Source organism: Ixodes scapularis, unplaced genomic scaffold (genome assembly GCF_016920785.2).
Source record: "Ixodes scapularis isolate PalLabHiFi unplaced genomic scaffold, ASM1692078v2 PGA_scaffold4__175_contigs__length_147842914, whole genome shotgun sequence".
NCBI classification, from domain to species: Eukaryota; Metazoa; Arthropoda; class Arachnida; order Ixodida; family Ixodidae; genus Ixodes; species Ixodes scapularis.
In genome coordinates, this window is record NW_024609879.1 from 125,728,386 (window position 1) to 125,746,162 (window position 17,777).

At 47.0% G+C, this 17,777-nt stretch overlaps 1 protein-coding gene and 1 non-coding gene across 2 annotated transcripts; one reads left to right on the plus strand and one right to left on the minus strand.

The window, feature by feature from the left end:
- Positions 1-3,325: 3,325 nt before the first annotated feature.
- Positions 3,326-9,665, minus strand: LOC8029988 (protein inscuteable homolog). The gene is made up of 7 exons (XM_002408394.5): positions 9,432-9,665; positions 7,073-7,971; positions 6,817-6,965; positions 6,343-6,698; positions 5,629-6,222; positions 5,123-5,348; positions 3,326-4,518 (listed from the first exon to the last, which is right to left on the minus strand). The coding sequence occupies exons 1-7, from the start codon at positions 9,456-9,458 to the stop codon at positions 4,310-4,312; spliced, it is 2,460 nt and encodes an 819-aa protein (XP_002408438.3). The 5' UTR covers positions 9,459-9,665; the 3' UTR covers positions 3,326-4,309.
- Positions 9,666-13,825: 4,160 nt separating this feature from the next.
- Trnak-uuu lies at positions 13,826-13,900 on the plus strand. The gene has a single exon. It is a non-coding gene; the product is annotated as a tRNA-Lys (tRNA).
- The last annotated feature ends 3,877 nt before the right edge of the window (positions 13,901-17,777 follow it).

The following is a 17,777-nucleotide window of genomic DNA, read 5'->3' on the forward strand; positions in this document are numbered from 1 at the left end:
TCGGGGGGTAAACAAACGCTCCAGGTGCGCAAGAAACAGTAAAAAAGGAAACTAAAAAAAAAAATGCTTAACTCCTATGAAGACCGGTGGCTTCGCTCCATTTTCATAGGAGTTAAGCCTTTTTCTTTTCTTTTACTTTTTCCTCAGGTAAGTTCAATCTTTGCAAATTTTATAGAAAAAAATGCACCACCTGTGGGCAGCGCTGCACAAAATCGTAACGCGATAGGTTGAGAAACTGATTTTTGCTGTCGATTTAAAGAGCCTGGGCTATTGGAGACACCCGTTGTAGCTAATCAAAAATGCACCTACATATATCTTAATTCGCTGCATAAAGGAGGTAATTAATAACGCTCCGCGGGGTGCCGGACCTCTTTAACTGCGATCCCTGAGCACAGTAGTGGCACGCAGCACTGTCAAAGCCACGGGCGGGAGAGAGAGGGAAGCCGCTTGTGTACGACTTTTGAGCGATGGGCTAATCTAAAAAGGGAGGTCTGGGACGCACAAACAAGGGTTCCGCCTTCCCCTCATCTCCGACTGCTTGGGGTTTAAGGGATACCGAACCGAAACTCGCAGCTTCCAAAGCGGCTTCAAACCTGCCCCCCCCCCCCCCCCCAAAAAACCAAAAAAAAAAAAAAAAAACTTTTACAGGTTATTTTAAACAGATAGCCCGTTTTTCTTTTTTTTTTTTAAGAAATGCGCGATTGAGAACGGCTGACGAGACATGGGACGTTACGATCACTCAGATATACGTAGCAGTGACTACGTATATACGTAGTTACTGCTGAGTACTTTGTTCTATTTAGTTGTCTGCATGCATGGAGAATAGAAGGGTAGGAGAGGGCATGACGTCGGCCGCGTAGCCTCCACAAGCCATGCTCCCTTGACGCCTCGCCTCTTTCTCATTTTCCTCCTTACTCTCCTCACTTACAATGCCAACGTGACCACATCACGTGACCGTAGCTATCCTTCGTCTTGCTATGGGTTACTAGAATACACCACACTCTAGACTTCGATCTGATAAAACCTACCGGACGGAGCGCGCGAAAGCCTGCAAGGAGTCCTTCTACAATCAACCATCCATCTCGCACGTGACATGTCACGCGCACCAATCGCCAGAGAGATCTGCGGCCACGCTGGGCACAAAATCGTTTAAACTTTTTATGACTAGGCTTCACCAATATTGCAACGTGCCCCCTCCTAGTACTTCTAACCTCCTTGTCTGCATGTCTTAACTTCCTTATTATTTATTATTTGTGTTCTTGTTTACTACTAACCAGTGCTTAGGCTTCCGCTGTTTCTGGGCGCAATAAATAAAATTTATCTTCTCCTCCTTCTCGTCGCTTCGTGCCCTCGAGCAACCTCGAGCTGCTGAACGATCCTCCTGGAACAACTGTTCCAGAAGGATCGTGACGTCATAGTTCTCAATTGGTCGCGCCTTTCTTTTCCAGAAATACGGCCATCCGTTTGAGATATGGACGTGTGAGTGAAGTTTTGGAGTTCGAAAGCGTCTTGTTCAACGCTTCTGGGGCCTTATTTGTCGAAATCAAAATTTCGGTTCAGCATCTCTTTGAAGGGACCTTGAAATGATTTTTAACTTCCTCTTCCATTCAAAAGCAAAGTGATAAATCACGTGGTCGTGAAGTGCTTGGGCAAGGGATGCGGTGACTCCAAGCTTCTGCCGTGTTTTTAAACTTTTTGACAATCGAGCGTTGTTGTTTTTTTTTATTTTTTTTTTAATTTGTCCGGTTTTGTTTGCAAGGGAACAGTATAAAAAAGGGTGAATTCATATACTTTTTCCTTTTCAGTTAACTAGCGGGAGCACGCGTACGGTGCTTGCAAACTGTTTAGGTTTGAAAGCATCAAATAAAAAAAAATTGAAGTTGAAAATTTGTTGTCTATCTTCCATTCCATTTCATTTTGGCCCATCTGCTTTCAACGGCTTTAAATTCGTAACCGGAAATAGTTTTTTTTTTTCTTTTTTTTTAGAGACAATTTATTCGTAAGATGATGAGCTCTCATTTTCTTTTTTTTTTATTTAATTCCGAAAAGCGTTAGAAATTTGAATTGGAAAAGCAAGCTCCCATGGCGACGTCACTAAAATCAGCGCCCCCCCCCCCCCCCCCCCCTTTCTTTCGCGTGGCCCGCCGCCGTGCGAATATAACTAGTACACCAGGCTTTCTAGCCTCGTATATACAGTCTTTCTTGTTTTGTTTTTGTTTTTTTGGCCCACGAAACGATGTGCTATTAGTAAAATCACAATCTAAAATCATTTATCCCAGCATAAAATTAACTTCATGGTCCCTTTATGCTCTCGCCCCTGTACCTTTAACAAGGCCTGTCACGTGCTTCGCCTCCGTGGCTCTGATTGGTTCTAAGGGCCGTAGCGTTCGCCCTTTGCTAAACTACGGTGAAACGAAGTACACAGCTGCCCAAACTATTTGGAGTCCAGTGATATCGCAATCTGCGACTCCTATTCTTCTTCGGCTGGCTGGCGGAAGTAAACCCAAGACCCAAAGCTTGTCCTTACAATGTCACTCAAAATGCGCAGCAATGCTGCTCCTGTCTTACATCTCTATAACGTGGGTGAACATCGTAGTTTTCGATGATGCTCAGCGAATTTATTTGTGAGACCTTTCCTTTAATTGTAATAATTAAAATGTTTATTACCGGAAAGTTCTTAGCTTAATTATACCGAGTAGAGTGCCTTCATGTGCGCTTCGCATAGAGTGATGCCAACTGCCTGTTTCCCTTTCCCACACCCTCTTCCACCGCCATTGTGTTCCTCTCATTGTTTCCCCGTGCGCCGGAAAGTGGCCTTTGTGTCCATCGGTAATCCCATCCGAGGGGGAAAATGCTAATTCTCCCTCCGTGGGTTCCACAACGCTGCTCCGAACTTCTGAGATAAGGTGCTTGTTTCCAGGAGGGTTATAAGCCCCACGGATTATCGCCGAGGAACAAAATGGCTGCTGGTTTGTCGGCGAGTGGTATTACAAAGGGTGGCATCACCCTAGCAAAGCGCACATGAAGGCTCCCTAATACCCAGCACTACTAATGTATTTGAAAAAAGCAAATACGACATCAACCTTCTATTTTTTCTGCGACGCGGACTTTTTGCAGGAATAGTTTGGTTCGCGTTTCAAGAAACATGCAAGCCAATTCACGCTTTTTTGCGAGTTCTTTTCTTCTTCTTTTTTTAAGTGAAATAAGGTTAAGAAAATTGCTTGTTCTTCAACGTAAATGTCGGATATTTGATTGAGGCTTTTTTGGCTAAATTAAAACTCGCCCTATGTCAACTAATGTATACTACGGAAAAAAGCAGCGCAGACAATTTATTTCCAAGCAGTTTATTGCGGTGGACGACAAAATAACCGGTTAGTAAGAGCACTGGGACAAACACGACTAAAATTAAATGCGCAGCGCGGGGTTAATCTTTGGTCACAAGCACTAGCTGTATTCGAAGCCTTTTAGTTCAAAGCAGCAGTAAAGCCATGCACAAAGAACAAGACGTAAAGAAAATAAAGCGTAATATATATGTGCTGGATGGCATTGATTGAATGGGCGGTGTTGCATATATTACAGTGACTCTATACATATATATATTTATATATATATATAACTCTAATTTTTATATACAACTATATACATCTTTGGAACTAGAATCGTACGACTAGAATCGTTTAAAAACATTGACGTGAAAGACATTTCTACTGTACTACCGTTGTTGTTGCTTCATTTCAAACTGTTTTTTTTTTTTTTTTCGTTTCCTAAACTAGTCAACTCATCCATCTCTCCCGAACGTAAAGTTCGATAAAGAACGTTGTTGTTGTTTTCTAAATTTATCGTTTATAAAGTAATTTTCCGAAGTTGACTATCATGTTATGACTATTACGAACTGACTATCCGAAACAATGTTAAATGAGCGTATACTTCCTGACTTAGAAAAAAAAAACAGTCTGGTTATACAAAAAAATAGTTTTGATTGTGGTCTCTAGCACCAACACAGTCACCGATATAGTCTGAACGCGACAGGGTGTGGACAACTTTGACTCTGAGCTCTCCTTCACTTCATCGTGCGACCTTGACTCTTCGGCCGTCGTGACCGAATTCAGAAATCGGTAGGGGCTACACGGTCAAACGTCTTCTTACAACCAATGTTCAACATGACGCGACGCAGCAGTTTTTGCACAGCTGGGCACGCGCACGAGTTGTCCCGCCGCCGAAAAGCACCGCGACGGCGTCCGTAAGATGACCTCACAGCGCGACATCATCTGTTTGATCTTGGAAGAGCGGTTCAGTTTTTTGCACACGATCACACGTAGCTCTCGTGCTTGTTGGAGTACTGCTGAAACGAGTCCCACAGCTCGTTCTTCACCAGTTCAGACGCTCCGAGATCTTGCAGTCCCTTGTTGCCGGACGACGACGCGATTTTGCGCAGCGCCGCCAGGCAGGCCACCAGGACGGAGTTGCTGTTGTTCCGTTCTTTGGGATCCTTGCACAGTCGAACCAGTCGGTGCACTCCTACAATTGTAATAGAAAAAAAAAATGATTAGTCACTGCTGCATGTTGAGAACACTTGGTAGGACCTATAACTCCGTCTACTATTCGATGCTTAAAAATTGGCTCGCATGCAAAAAAGGGATCACGTGTGCGGGGTCCCGAACCGCAAGCCGTCACTATGCACGTATTTTAGCATTCTGACAGCCAACGCTAGGTCGAGGCGATGCAGCCAATCAGGCAGTGACGAAAGTGTATAGTCATAGCGCGTTTCATCCTTGAGCGTTTATCGCCGGCTTCACCGACCACGCATAATAACTGCGTTGTGATCCCGCGCTTTTTTTTTTTTTCTATGCGTGATTATACTTCCAATGAAAGCAAACGCATAAGGACTATGAGCGCCATGACTATTCACAGATCGTAGCGTTGGCATACGGTTGGACTTGATGTGAAACTGAGTTTCGTGACCTCGGCAATCTTTGCGATGTATATATTTGCGAGGCTGTATCTATACCACTGCAAAAGCTGGTCGGTCAGCGAGTAATTCGAGGTGCGACTTTACAACCGGAGAGATCATCGATACTCCGTCTAATCTTGCAACGAGATAAGTGATCGGATGTACGCGTACCTTGCATTTGCAAGACCATGCCGGCTGTGCTCGGGTCGGTGCAAAGGCGGGCAAGTGCGATGGCCGACTTCTGTTGGACCCGTTCGCACGCATCTGTCTCCCCCGTGCTGAATAGGCTGGACGGACGCACTTGGAGGTAGCAGATGAGCTGAACGAGCGCCCCGGTGTCCACGATGTCGGCGTGGCAGTACTTTCCGGCGGACACGTTGGCCAAGATCGTTGCAACCTGTTGTGGAAGAAACAGCCATGTAAGTTGTCTATCTTTGTCGTGCACGAGTTTGCATTAAACGGAATTCAGAGCTCAAAAATAAATACAAACTATACAGACTATGTAACTCAGAACGCTTACAGCCGCAGTCACATTGTTCATCTACATCGCACAAGTGACATGGCACTTTGCATGCTGCATTAGCAGAGTGGACGCTACTTGCGATTCTGACTTGATGCGGACTACCCTAGTGCCTCATATGAAACTTAAGTGTGCTGCTAAACGAACGTTGACGTACCTGATCTTTGGCGAAGATGGAGCCGGCAAGGTCGCGTTGCCTGGCAGCAACCATGACGGCCCGAATGGACTTGTGCTTGTAGATGCACTCCAGGGCAAGGCGGTCCAGAAAGGACAAGTTGGCCAGAGCAGCGGCTGACAGCAAGAACACGTCTCCGCTCTTGGCGCCCTCGATCATCTCCGTCAGGGACATGACGAGCGAGTCCATGCTGTCCCTCATCCGTCGGAGCGTGCCTCCGGAACAGTCTACCCACGGGGCCGTGATCTGAGCCAAGAGTCCGACGGCCTCGCACTTTTCCTGCTGCGTGGAGTCCGCGTCGCCGAGCGTCTTCTGGATGCACTCGATGCCACCGGACTGCTCCAGCTGGCGGATGGCACCGGAGTGACAGCAGATGATGGTCAGGGCTCGGATGGCGGCACACTTTAGTTGCAGCAGGCTCGGGTCTTGGGCGATGGAGAGCAGAGCGGTAACCCCGCTGACTCGTGTGATGAGGTCGCACATGTCTGGACCGGTTTCGCCGAGGCCGCTGAGGGCTGCCACAGCGCGACGGGCGCAGCCCATTGTCTTGTTTTCTTTGATGAGGATGACGATCTTCTGTGGGAACAGGAAGGAACATAGATGAGTAAAGGTTTCTGGTCTACAAACGATTTTGGATCTTAGTTGGAAAAGAGGCTGTAGGATTCAGAATATAGAGGAGTTAGGAAAGACACTCACTTCGAGGTCCTTGAGAATCAGGGAGTTGCTGAGAGTCTGCACGGTGTTCTTGACGTCCGACATCAGAGACTGGATGGACTCGAACTCGTGAGCGCTGGCGGGCTTTCGGTTAGGCCTAGCTCCGATCTCGCGGAGGTTCTGCAGGATCCGGTAGAGATGGCTCTCCACCTTGCGGGAGTATGGTGACGACCCGTGGATGATAGGCTTGTAGTCCCGCAGCAGGTCGCTGACTTCGGAGCTCAGACCAGGAGTGCTGCTGCAGAACTTGAGCCAGTGACCCTGCTCTAGTCTCCGAGTCACGTGTCCTACCGTCGCCATGATGGAGTCGACTCGGTCCTGGAGTGACGTTATGGCTTCTGGAAAGAGCAAGAAAATACAAATTAAGTTTAGCCATCTGTGGATCACTTCTGATAAGTGGCTATAAAGTTCCGCCTCTAACTTAGGTTATTTATATGGTCAGCATAGTGGCAATACCTTGCGCGTCTCCGACGGCCAGAACAGCAGCAAGGGCTGGGTCTTTTGTGAGGGACTTGCTCTGAAGAGCACTCAGACACTCGTTTTCGACGGAAAGACGAACGTTCTTGAGCCACTGCTGAACGCTGGGCACCGAACTGAGACCAGACCTGAAAGATGAAATATACAGTGTTAATTCTCTGTGTACATCAATCAGAAACACTGGCCGAGAACTTAAGAACTACAACGTTAAGATATGACCCAAAAAGAAACTTACTGCTCAACAATCCACTGGAGGTAGTGTCCCAGGGGGCTGTTCTCGGGCAGGGCAGACGGGCTGACGCACGAGTCCTCGGCGTTTTCTGCGGTGTCCCGTCCCTTGACTGGTGTCCTGGGATCGTCGTCAACGAAGGGAAGCTTCTGACAGACGTCTTGGAGGGCACTCGGCACGATGGGACTGACGGCAGCGTAGATGTTCTCCAAGGCCTCCTCCGCCTTGGTCCTCGACGACGAGCCGCTGGTGTCAAAAGACCGCTGCCCGTACTTCCCGGGCTTGGGAAGGCTGTTGGTCATTGGAGAGTCCCGTTCCTCTAGCGTCAAGTCTTCGGATGACGCGAAGCGGACGTTCTTCTTCTCCGACGACTTCAGGAGTCTGAAAGAACTGCCCCGTCGACAGCAGCGCCTCATAAAGGACTCCTTCGGAGTGCTCGTCTTCGGAGTCTTGGGGGGGATCTTCGAGTTCTCGGGTGTCTTCGCATTTCCCTTTTTGCCGTTGGCATTGTTCGGGGTGGTCGTGACGCAGGCCCTGGCAGGTAGCGCGGGTGCGGACGCCACGTCGTCCTTGGGTTTCTCGGGCAGCTTGTCCTTCTGGACGCGGACGATCTCTTTGTCCTGGAACTCAGACATGTTGACGGTCCGGTACTGGATGTTCTTGTAGAGCGTCTTGCGACAGACTTGCTCGATGGAATGCGCCAGCCAGTCTTCCCGCTTCATGTCTTTGTCTGTGGCGACGGCTGTGGAAGACGTCTTTGTTGCGGGCGTCCTCGGAGATGGCTGCGGTGACACCTTGGACACTTCGTAAGGGAGCACGCTCTTGTGGAAGAGGTCGAAGTTGTCCAGGGAGGTGTCCAGGTTCAGTTTGAGGACCACATCGTTGCTGCTGGTCCGCTGCTTCGTCTGCGTGGGAGCAAAGAGGAATGCCGGGTTCTTCATTGCGCTCGATGTTGGACAAGGCGTTGAGATTGCGCCAGTGGTTACCTCCTACCAAACTTTTAGGCTGACGATGGTTTAAAGGGAGCGTTAAAAGGTTCCCCTAGATAAAGGAGAGAGTTCTCTCTTTCCTTCTCTCTCTCTCTCTCTCTCTCTAGAAAATAAATCATAAACAACGCAGGAAAAAAGTGGGTTTAAACCCCCACTTTGTAGTCCCCCCCCCCCCCCCCCCCCCCCCAAAAAAAAAAAAAGGGAGGCGGGCTTATTTTAGCGTACACGCAGCTCTCCACCTTTCCCAGTTTCCCCTCGTCTGCACCCTTCGGGGGTCCCAACCGACCCCACCAACGGCCGGGTATTGAAACGCCAGGTGTGCGGCGTGAATTGTTCGGGACCAACGACTTCTCCGGCTCTTATTTTGTTCTTATTTCAGCGTTCTTAAACCTCCTATCGCTCCCGCGTTATCTGACATTAACGGCAGATGAGTGTCTATACAATTGAATTCGGTTTACGCTAAAAGAAGAGCTTGCCACTTTATCAAAACCGCTGTCGTTAAACTCTTTTTTTTTTTTTTTTGGTATTGCTTTTATTTTTTTTCTTGTGAAATCTTCGGCAACAACCGGCATATGCATTAGAAATTAACTTTTACAAAGTGCATGTTCTTTTTTACTCGGTGGACTGCGGAATCTAAGTTGGTATTGGTTAGTGAAATACTTAGACTGTTTTTTGTAAGCATGCATAACTTTCCTAATGTGGATGAAATGTGACATTCAGCAATAGTGTTATTATTGAAAAAGAGAAATTGTTATGCAATTAAAATGTCCTCATAGTTCGGATCTCGGTCAGCTATCGCGTGTGAGGAGGTATGTCTATTCTACTTCACTGAGATGTGGATATGCTGGATTATCTCTTGTATGACACCCCTCGTCTAGCTTAACTAATTGCCTAATGCACTGCAAGGCTAACTGTGACTGTATGAACCATGTATTACAGAGTACACGTGAGTTGAATAGGATTCCCGCGCAACAAAAGCAACCGCCAATTATTTATGAGACTTGAACTCTTAAAGCTGTACACAATATAGATAAATAGCGCGGTAGGAATAAAACATGGCAGCTCTCAAATGTCATGGAATCATGGAATTCCATGGAATCATGACTGGAAAAATCTGACAACCACTAGGGTAAAAGTTGCTTGTACGAAGCGTAAAAAAAAGAGAGGATTTGAGAGATCATCTTGAATATACTGACATTTCAGGATTGAACGATTCCTTAAAATTAAAACAGATAAGCGAATGGTATATTTCGATTTGGTCAATGAAACATCTATTTGAATGAGGTTAGTACTTTAAATTTTAACGAACTCGAGTCCAACTATTAAAGAAATTACGAACACGTCAGACAGGTTCACAGAAATCATAAAAAACTCACCGGTGTGTCAACGCCACCACGTCCCATGATGCCTGACGGTATGTGCCGGCACGCGGACTAGGAATCGACGAAACAAAAAAGTTCGCGCGAGACAACTCGACGATTAAAAATCCAAGAGGCGCGACGGAAGTTCGGATGCGAAGAGCGAGACGAAACTTCAAGAAGGCAACGACGGCATCTCAACGCAACACCAACCGATTCTCCTACCACGTTCACAACTGAGAGCGACTGATGTGCTCACGCGGGAAAACCGCTTTTATAGCCGAGGGCGAGGCGGCACGCCAGATGTCCAATCGAGGTCACGTGGTCCCAGATGGCACGCGCCGCGACGCGTGCCACCCGACCGAGCACCACCCCCTCCCTTCCCCCCTTTCCCCAACAAAAGTCTGATCCCCCCCCCTTTCCTCCTCCTCCTTCGCGGGTGGTTAGAAAGGTAGGCTATGGTCTTCCCTCTTTCCTTCCCCAACGCAGCCTGGTACGGAAAGCACCGGGCCGGCTGGCAGCTGCATCGACACCTCTGGCACGCGCCGCCAAAGGTCTACCTAGGCCCTCGGCAAGAGCAGCTGTTTATCGCGCATCTGGATTTGCGGCGGACACAAAGCTCGAAGTGCCCCCCGACGACGACAGGGCGGTGGAAAAGCAAAAGAGGCGAGGAACAAGTTTCGCTTCGAACAAACAGCGAAAAAGATCCCCAACTTCCGTTCTGGAGGAGCTCCTGGTCTTGCCGAGTTTTCTTGGTGTTTTGGGGCATCCTGGGGGTCTTCGGGTTGCAGAGGAGGATCGTCGGCGTGTGGCGAGTGTAAGGGACGTGTGTCTTTCTTAAACTTTAAATCTTTCTACGTTTCTTTTTTTTTTTTTTTTTTGATTTTAAGGTGGCTTCTTGTGGATAGTTTAGCGGGTATATGGTCCTTTTCTTGTGCAAGGGGGGTTCTTTTGGGGGTCCTGGGCGGAGCCCACGGCACGTGGCCGCTGTCAGACTCGCCTTATGGTAGACTCGGCTGAAGCTGGTGTGCTTTGCATTTGTGATTGTTGTGCTTTGTCAGGCAGCAGCTGGCCTAGAGGAGCGTGCCACACGTCTGGCCGTACGTTCTGGAGATCGATAGGCAAGATCCCCGGTCAATGGACGGGGGCGGGCAGGGCAGCGACCGTAGGGGGAAGGGCACGGGTTTGTGGAGTCAACGCAAGTAGCTGTTCGGAATACTGCGCTTTAGGAGCTTCGAACCTCTTTACATAAGACGTGTTTGCTTTCTTCGCTGCTGAACTTCCGTTCGCGTACCATAGTCGCGCTACCGATTAAACTTGGGAAGTAATATTTTGTTGCGGCTAGGGGTAGAGGCAGCACGTTGTTGAAATTGATGCTTATTACGATAGATGACAGGTTAATGACCCAGGAGATGCTCCGCCTCGTGCGTTAGCTGTCTGTCTTGGATAACATTTTTGAACATGTTATCAATTGATAACATTTTCGTCAGACGCGCAGCCTGAGCCCGGCGGAAGAAAACGAGCTCGTGCTGAAGGTGGAGCTTCTGCTGTTCTTCCTCACCTGTCATCGACTATTCGCGGCTGGATGGATGGATGGATGGATGGATGAATACGGCTGAGCCCTTTGGATCGGGCGGTAGCTTACGCCACCTAGCCATTTTGTTTTACCATTTAAGCTTAGAATATTTAAATGTGAAATCTATATTCACTCCGCAGTGCAAAGAAAGTGAGGCTATGAAACCCCCTTGCCATCAGTGGATAAGAAAATACCTAGTTTTCTCTCGATTTCTGCCACCATTCACTTAATCTTTGCTTGGTAATCTCTACAGTCTTGAAATCCACTCTCCCTTCGCTGTCTCTAAAACCCAATGACTTTATTAAATCTATGTTGTCTTCGGTAGGCATAGGGTGAAGCCCTTTACAGTAGAGTATCAAGTGCTCAGCCGTCTCGTCCTCCTTTCCACAAGCAGTGCACACTGTATAAATTTCCTGGTACTTCACTCTGTATGTTCTGGTTCGCAGAACACCCGTTCTTGCCTCAAACAGCAATGAGCTTCCCCTAGAATTGTCATAAATGCTTTCTTTGGCAATAACTCTTTTGTTTAATCTATAGCTTTCCAGAGCCGTCTTTGTCTGCATTCCCTCTAGCCACCAATCTCTTTCTGTGGCCTTAACTTTCTTCTTAACTGAGACTTGCTCTTCCGTATCTTCGCTATAGCCCAAAAACTTTCCTCTTAATTTCCTAGTGCGCTGTCTCCACTTTGTGTCTACACTCCTCATGTATAAATAGCTGAAAACCTTTCGTGCCCATTGCTCCCCGTCCATTTGCCTCAACCTATCCTCAAATTCTACCTTGCTCACCGCTTCCCTGCTCTCAAATGATGCCCATCCCATGTCTCCTTGTACTCCCTGGTTTGGCGTTTTGCAATGTGCCCCCAAAGCCAGTCTACCTACTCCGCGCTGTTTTATTTCTAGTCTCGCATGCACTTCGGATTTCATGCATAGCACTGCGTTTCCAAAAGTCAAGCCAGGCACCATGACCCCTTTCCAAATCTCTCTCACCACCTCATACCTGTTGTAATTCCAAAGTGCTCTATTTTTCATTACAGCTGCATTTCTGTTGCCCTTACCTATTATATACTTTTCATGGTCTCTGAGATATTCTGCACCATCACATATCCATACTCCTAGATACTTGTATTTCCTAGCTCTCTCAACTGTAATATTCTGTATCTTCAGCCTCTCAACTTCATCCTCGTTAAAAATCATGACTGCCGATTTTTCGCTACTGAATTCTAAACCTAATTCCTCTCCTTCCCTACCACAGATGCTCATTAATTCCTGCAACTCTGTCCTGTTGTTAGCCATTAGTACAATATCATCCGCATACATCAATCCCGGTAAGGATTGCTGAATTTTTTGGCCTAGCTTACTGTAAGAAAGGTTGAACCCAAGCCCACTCTTCTCTGCCCTGAACTTCTCTGCCCGGCGAGAAGTTTTGGAATCGCCGCCTGGTGGAATTTTTTCGCAACTCAGTGAGGATCATTTGGAATTGCCCGAAGGACCCTTGACCCGACGGGCCTGGCATTGCTACCCTGGGGCAGTGGGAGGCCACGCTGCTCAGCTCGGACCCGGTCCTTCAGGACAGGGTCACCCAACGGGCTGAGTGGGTCGCTGGGGTCCATGGACTCCTGGCCACCAGGCGGGGATAAGCTCCCTATCCTGCCCGCTCAACAATCACCCTAAGACCAATAAAGTTTTTCCTCCTCCCTCCTCCTCCTTCAACCTCCTCTGCTGGTGCAAGCACGTGCAATGCCAAGCTTCTATGCGCTAGGAAAATTAAAACATAAGCGCGTGGTTAGCACGTGCAGTGCCCAGAGTGAGGAAAACAGAAGCACCCCTAGCGAGCTTCTGGGTTGCTGTGCTGCAACTAGCAGTTGTTTTGTATTGCGCTGCACACAGGGTGTGCTCACTCATTCTACCACGTTTACGTGTAGCTATTTGCTATCGCGTGTACGCCATGAGGACTGATTTCATTGCATTAGCATCTGTTTTCCTGACACACCAAATTGCGCGAAAGCATTTCATAAAAAATAAAAAAGAACCGATACATTTTTTTTTTTTTAATTTTCTCGTTATTGATTTAGTATTGTTGTAGTTCGAAGCAGCGTAAATTAGACTTTTGCGACGCGTAATCACATCGTTATTGTACCATAGCTCAGGAATACTGACGTTACGGTTTGTTCTACTTGCCTAGTGAAGAAAAAAAAACATACTGGCAAGATACATACTGCGCATATGATGATTTCAGTAAGATATCAATATCGTAACGTTGTCATACGTGCAGATCTTGATATAACCAGTGTTTAGAACGGTTGTTTGTTTATGAACAATTATGAACAAGAATGTTTTCTCAAAAAAGCTGTGAGCACTGCTTTGACGTTGCATCAGAAGCCTGAGTTAGTGCGTGCGATTCTGAGCGCCCATATCGTTTGACCACTTTATACTGGCGCTAGGATGACTGGATCTGGAGAAACTGTCAGAAATTAACGAATTTTCTTTTACTCTACGCACTCCACAATACCCAGCATGTCACACTAAATATTACAACACACACACACGCGCGCACACACACACACACACACACACACACACACACACACACACACACACACACACACACACACACACACACACACCTAGCTGTGTTTGGAGATTGGTGTTTTGCCTTTGTCCCTCTTGTTCTTCTCCAGGGTTTATTTTCATCATTCTTGTCCAGCTCGCTTGCACCTTTGCATTTAGTTGCATTATAATCATAACTTTAAATTGCAAGCTTAGCCCTTGTTGGCAGCTGATAAAACCCGTTTGCTCTAACTGACGTCTAACCCCTGGTTAGCTCTACTGACGTCTAACCCCTGTTAGCTCAATTGGTAGAGCGCTCCACCTTTAACGGAGAGGTCCCGGGTTCGATACCCGGACCAGGCGGATTTTTCCAGTCGCACACCAGTCACGGCTATGTTTGGAGATTTGTGTTTGTACTAAAATAAATCCTCGAGAGGGGGAACAAGAGGGATATCTTGTTCCCCTTCTCGAGGGTTTATTTTCATCATCGTTAATATAATTTCCATTTCATTTTGCCTTTTTTTAGAGGTGTGAAGCGTGAATGTTTTTAGTCATGTCATGGCGCCTTAAACCGATAATCGCTGAAAAAACAGCCTCACGTGGGACCAAGACGGACGTTGTAGCATACCATTTCGTATTAGACACCAAAAACGCCTACACTGCACTGTCTCGCGTAAATCGGACACATCCATTTGTCATTGCTGTCTCATCCTATGTCTTCACAAACTTTCCGTGGTCGCAGCCAAGAAACACAAGACGAGCTCCAACTTACTTGGTGCTTTAGATTACAAAAGATCCGTTCTCTGTTTTGTGTTTGATAGTTCTCGTTCAACTTTCATATTACGAAGGTCCATCCTATACACAGCGTGGCGTGCATTTGACTACGCCGCGTCGAGAAACGGGTGCAAGTCACTGGCAGATCCCTGCTTCGTTTAAAGATTCGAGGGGTATACCTCAGCAAGCGACGTACGAGGCGCGGATGTCCTGGTTTACAGCAGTCAAACCCACTCTCACAACGTTGTGCATTCGCCTTTATTATGAATACCATTATTACGATTATCACATCTGTTAGTCCAGCTACGTGCCTCAACGGACTGACAGAAAAAGAAAAACAGCATTGAACGAAACACCTTAAACTTTCACTAAGCTCTGAGGCCCGAGGGTCATTCAAAGTTCAGAAGTCATCTCCCACAAATACTGTCCGTTTGAGACGGGAGCGCCACCACGCGCCCACCTCTCGCTCCATATCGTCAAACAAAAAGGGACGCTATAGCGCAGGCACCACAACTATCGACCAATCCCCTCCACCAGACGGGTCCGGGACCCCGTGTCGTCCGAGGGAGTGGTGTACGACGCGGCATGGTGCTGCCTCACGAAAATGGCGTACCCTACCCTAATAATGGCCGCCCCAGCCGCCATAGCTATAAAGAACCGCTGGCAGATGTTCAATGCGGCCTGTCGTGATGGGGTCCGTTGGGAGAGAGCGAAAGAGAGAGATATTATAAGTATATATACGCAATGCGCGCAAGCCGTCTGTCGTCTTTGTATTGGTGGTTGAACGAACCACCGTGGCGGGGTCCTGGTATAAACGTCCTCCCCACATTCATCTTCTGCTTTTTTTCTTTTTTTTTTTTTTTCTGTTGGGTTTCTTGTTGTATTTGAGGATTTTACGGCGAATTTGCAGTGGCCCTACCATCCACTAACGTCTCCGCTGTTGTTTCTTTTTCTTGTTTTTTTTTTTTTAGTTGTTGGGTAGGCAGGTAGTTCTGGAGATGAGGCTTGAAAGTCCGCAAGGCATCTGGGTTCAGATTCGGCGAAACGCTGCGCATGCATACCTGCGCTCCGATTATTTTGATATTATTCTTTTAATTGTTTTTTGTTGATTTTTTTTTTTCATTAACCGCTCGTGGTTTCTTCGGAAGCATACCAAAAAAACAAAAAAAAAATAGTTTTTTTTTTCTGGCGTACTGGTATTGTTTATTTTTATGAGGGTATATTTTTCGCACAGGGGCGCTATCTCTGTTTATCAAGGCTTTGAATTTAATGATACCTGGAAAAGTGTTTGATAGGCTTTTCTTATTTTTTTTTTTAGAAGTTCGTATATCATTTGTTTGATTTGAGTTGATGAGATGCCTTTATTTTTTAAGTCCCCGCAAAAGAAAGAGGGGGGGGCGGGGGGGGGGGGGGGGGGTGAATACTAAAGTGTTTCAAAAATCCAGAAATATCAATAAAGATAAACTGTACTTCACAATAACTTCAAGTTTTATCTAAAAAAAAACTATTTTGTTTTTTAATTGCGAAATAGCTTTATTTTCTTGGCAGTTATGCCGAACCTGGCTGCGTGCTTGCGTGCCGGCATATTTCTCGGAACCAGTCACCAGGCGTCACCCCTGTGGTTTGTCTACCCAATGTCACTGTAAGTGGAAAAAAATATAACACATCGTGCTGCATTGTCAAGAGTCCTTGTATCTCCACGACGGTGACGCATCAAACCGTATACAGCTTCCAGCGTTCGCCAAACAAATGTAAAAAAAAGACAACATGCGCTAAACACGCACTCACGCATATATACACGAGGAAAATCTAGCACGACAGCTTCGGGTGCATCATATGGCCGCGGGGAAATATTTATGCCACCGTCTTTTCGTTCCTTGTTCTTTTTGTACGACGGTCAGGTCATTAGCGCAGACGATGGAGTACAAAACGTTGTCAGCAACGTTGTTTAGACCAGTCGTCGTCTTGAAGACGAGGGACCAAGAAGATAAAAGAAAAGGTGTTTAGCTTATACATCCCCACAATGAAGAACAGACAGAAACGGGTCTCTCTCTAGGTCAACTGGACTTCGTCACGCGAGCGCGTGCCTCTTGTGTCCATCGGCAAGCGGGGGACACATTTTCCGGCGTTTATTTAGGAGGAAAACTGGCGGATGTTTTCCGACGTTGATTTATTTTTCAAGTATCGCTGTATTTCGTTCATCTCGATGTCTCGGACGGACGATAAAAATGGTGATTATCGGTGAAAAATATGTCAGGAAAAGCTAAGAGTTCAAGTCTAAGAAGCGAGGATTTTGAAAAAAAACAGTCATAGCTGGAGCGAAGATTTCCAAAAATATGTTTTCCCGCTTTTAAACCGATTTTGTATCTCTGACGCAAACAAATATTTATTGGTGATTTTTTTTATCCAACTGTGTGTTTTTGACACCGACGGATGTTTATCAGTGTTGTTGTTGTTCTCGCTTACAACCGGAAAGCCTACGGCCCAATTATCATCCTCAAAAGTACAACTCCACCTGGCGCTATAGGACAAAAGCTACACTGACAAAACATTTGGTCCGATATATGCTGTAGACACGCTTACAAGCGGTCACGCTTCAAAAGCTTGTCTGGCCACCGTGGATGTAAGACGCTGTGTCGGGACACCAGTCCGGCAACCGTGGGCATGCTTTACCAAGGCTTGACTATCAGACGATCGATTCACATAACTTCGTCAAGATGGCGGCGCCAAGAGGCCGCGTACCTTCAAACGTCCATCGCGGTCACACACCGCTATTACATAATACAAACAAAAAGCTGTCCAAGGCGTGATTCTTCCTTGTATGACGATCCCGTAACGTTGGTCATATACAAAAACTCTACGCAGACATCTTCGAAGCGTACATATGCATGAAGCTAACAGGCTTCGGAAATGCTTGAGGCCTGTCCGCAGACACTTCTGTCATAATATCCGCAGAGAATTCTCCGCGCCTTTTGTTTCGATCTACGAGCAGTGTGGCTCTTCGCTTCACGCAAAGATTCGGCCCATAGGTTCACCAGCGGAACCTGCTTTGTGTGTGTTTTGCTGGTCTGACTAGTCACATTTCCCATGCCCGTTATTTTGTACCTTTCAAAACTAGATATAAGTAGGTTATAAAAATATAAGAATAAAAACCTTTTTCTCTCTTTCTCCTCTGCAAGTGCTCTTTAAAGCGTGGGCATTCACGATCCCGACCGCACCACCGTGTGACACGAAGGCATCTTTCTGCAACGTGCCGCGAAGAAGAGTCGCACATCCCTCCAACCGGAAGCCAATGGGACCACCGGATATTCCGAAATAGCGTCCGCCGCGACATACCGTGGTTCCTCAGCAGACGACGAAAGTCACGCGCGTGCTCGGAAAGTGAGGCGGACGCATGCGCGAATTCATTAGTCCCAAAACGTTTCACGGGTCTTCCTTTTGGTTTCCCGAGGAAAGTACCGGGAGGAA

Bases quoted from the DNA above. Each gene is read 5' to 3' on its own strand.
- LOC8029988 (XM_002408394.5), bottom strand. From the start codon at position 9,458: ATGGGACGTGGTGGCGTTGACACACCG. The intron at 6,223-6,342 runs GTGAGTGTCTTT...CTGTTCCCACAG, and splicing joins TGATTCTCAAGGACCTCGAA to AAGATCGTCATCCTCATCAA. The intron at 5,349-5,628 runs GTACGTCAACGT...CTTCCACAACAG, and splicing joins CCATCTTCGCCAAAGATCAG to GTTGCAACGATCTTGGCCAA.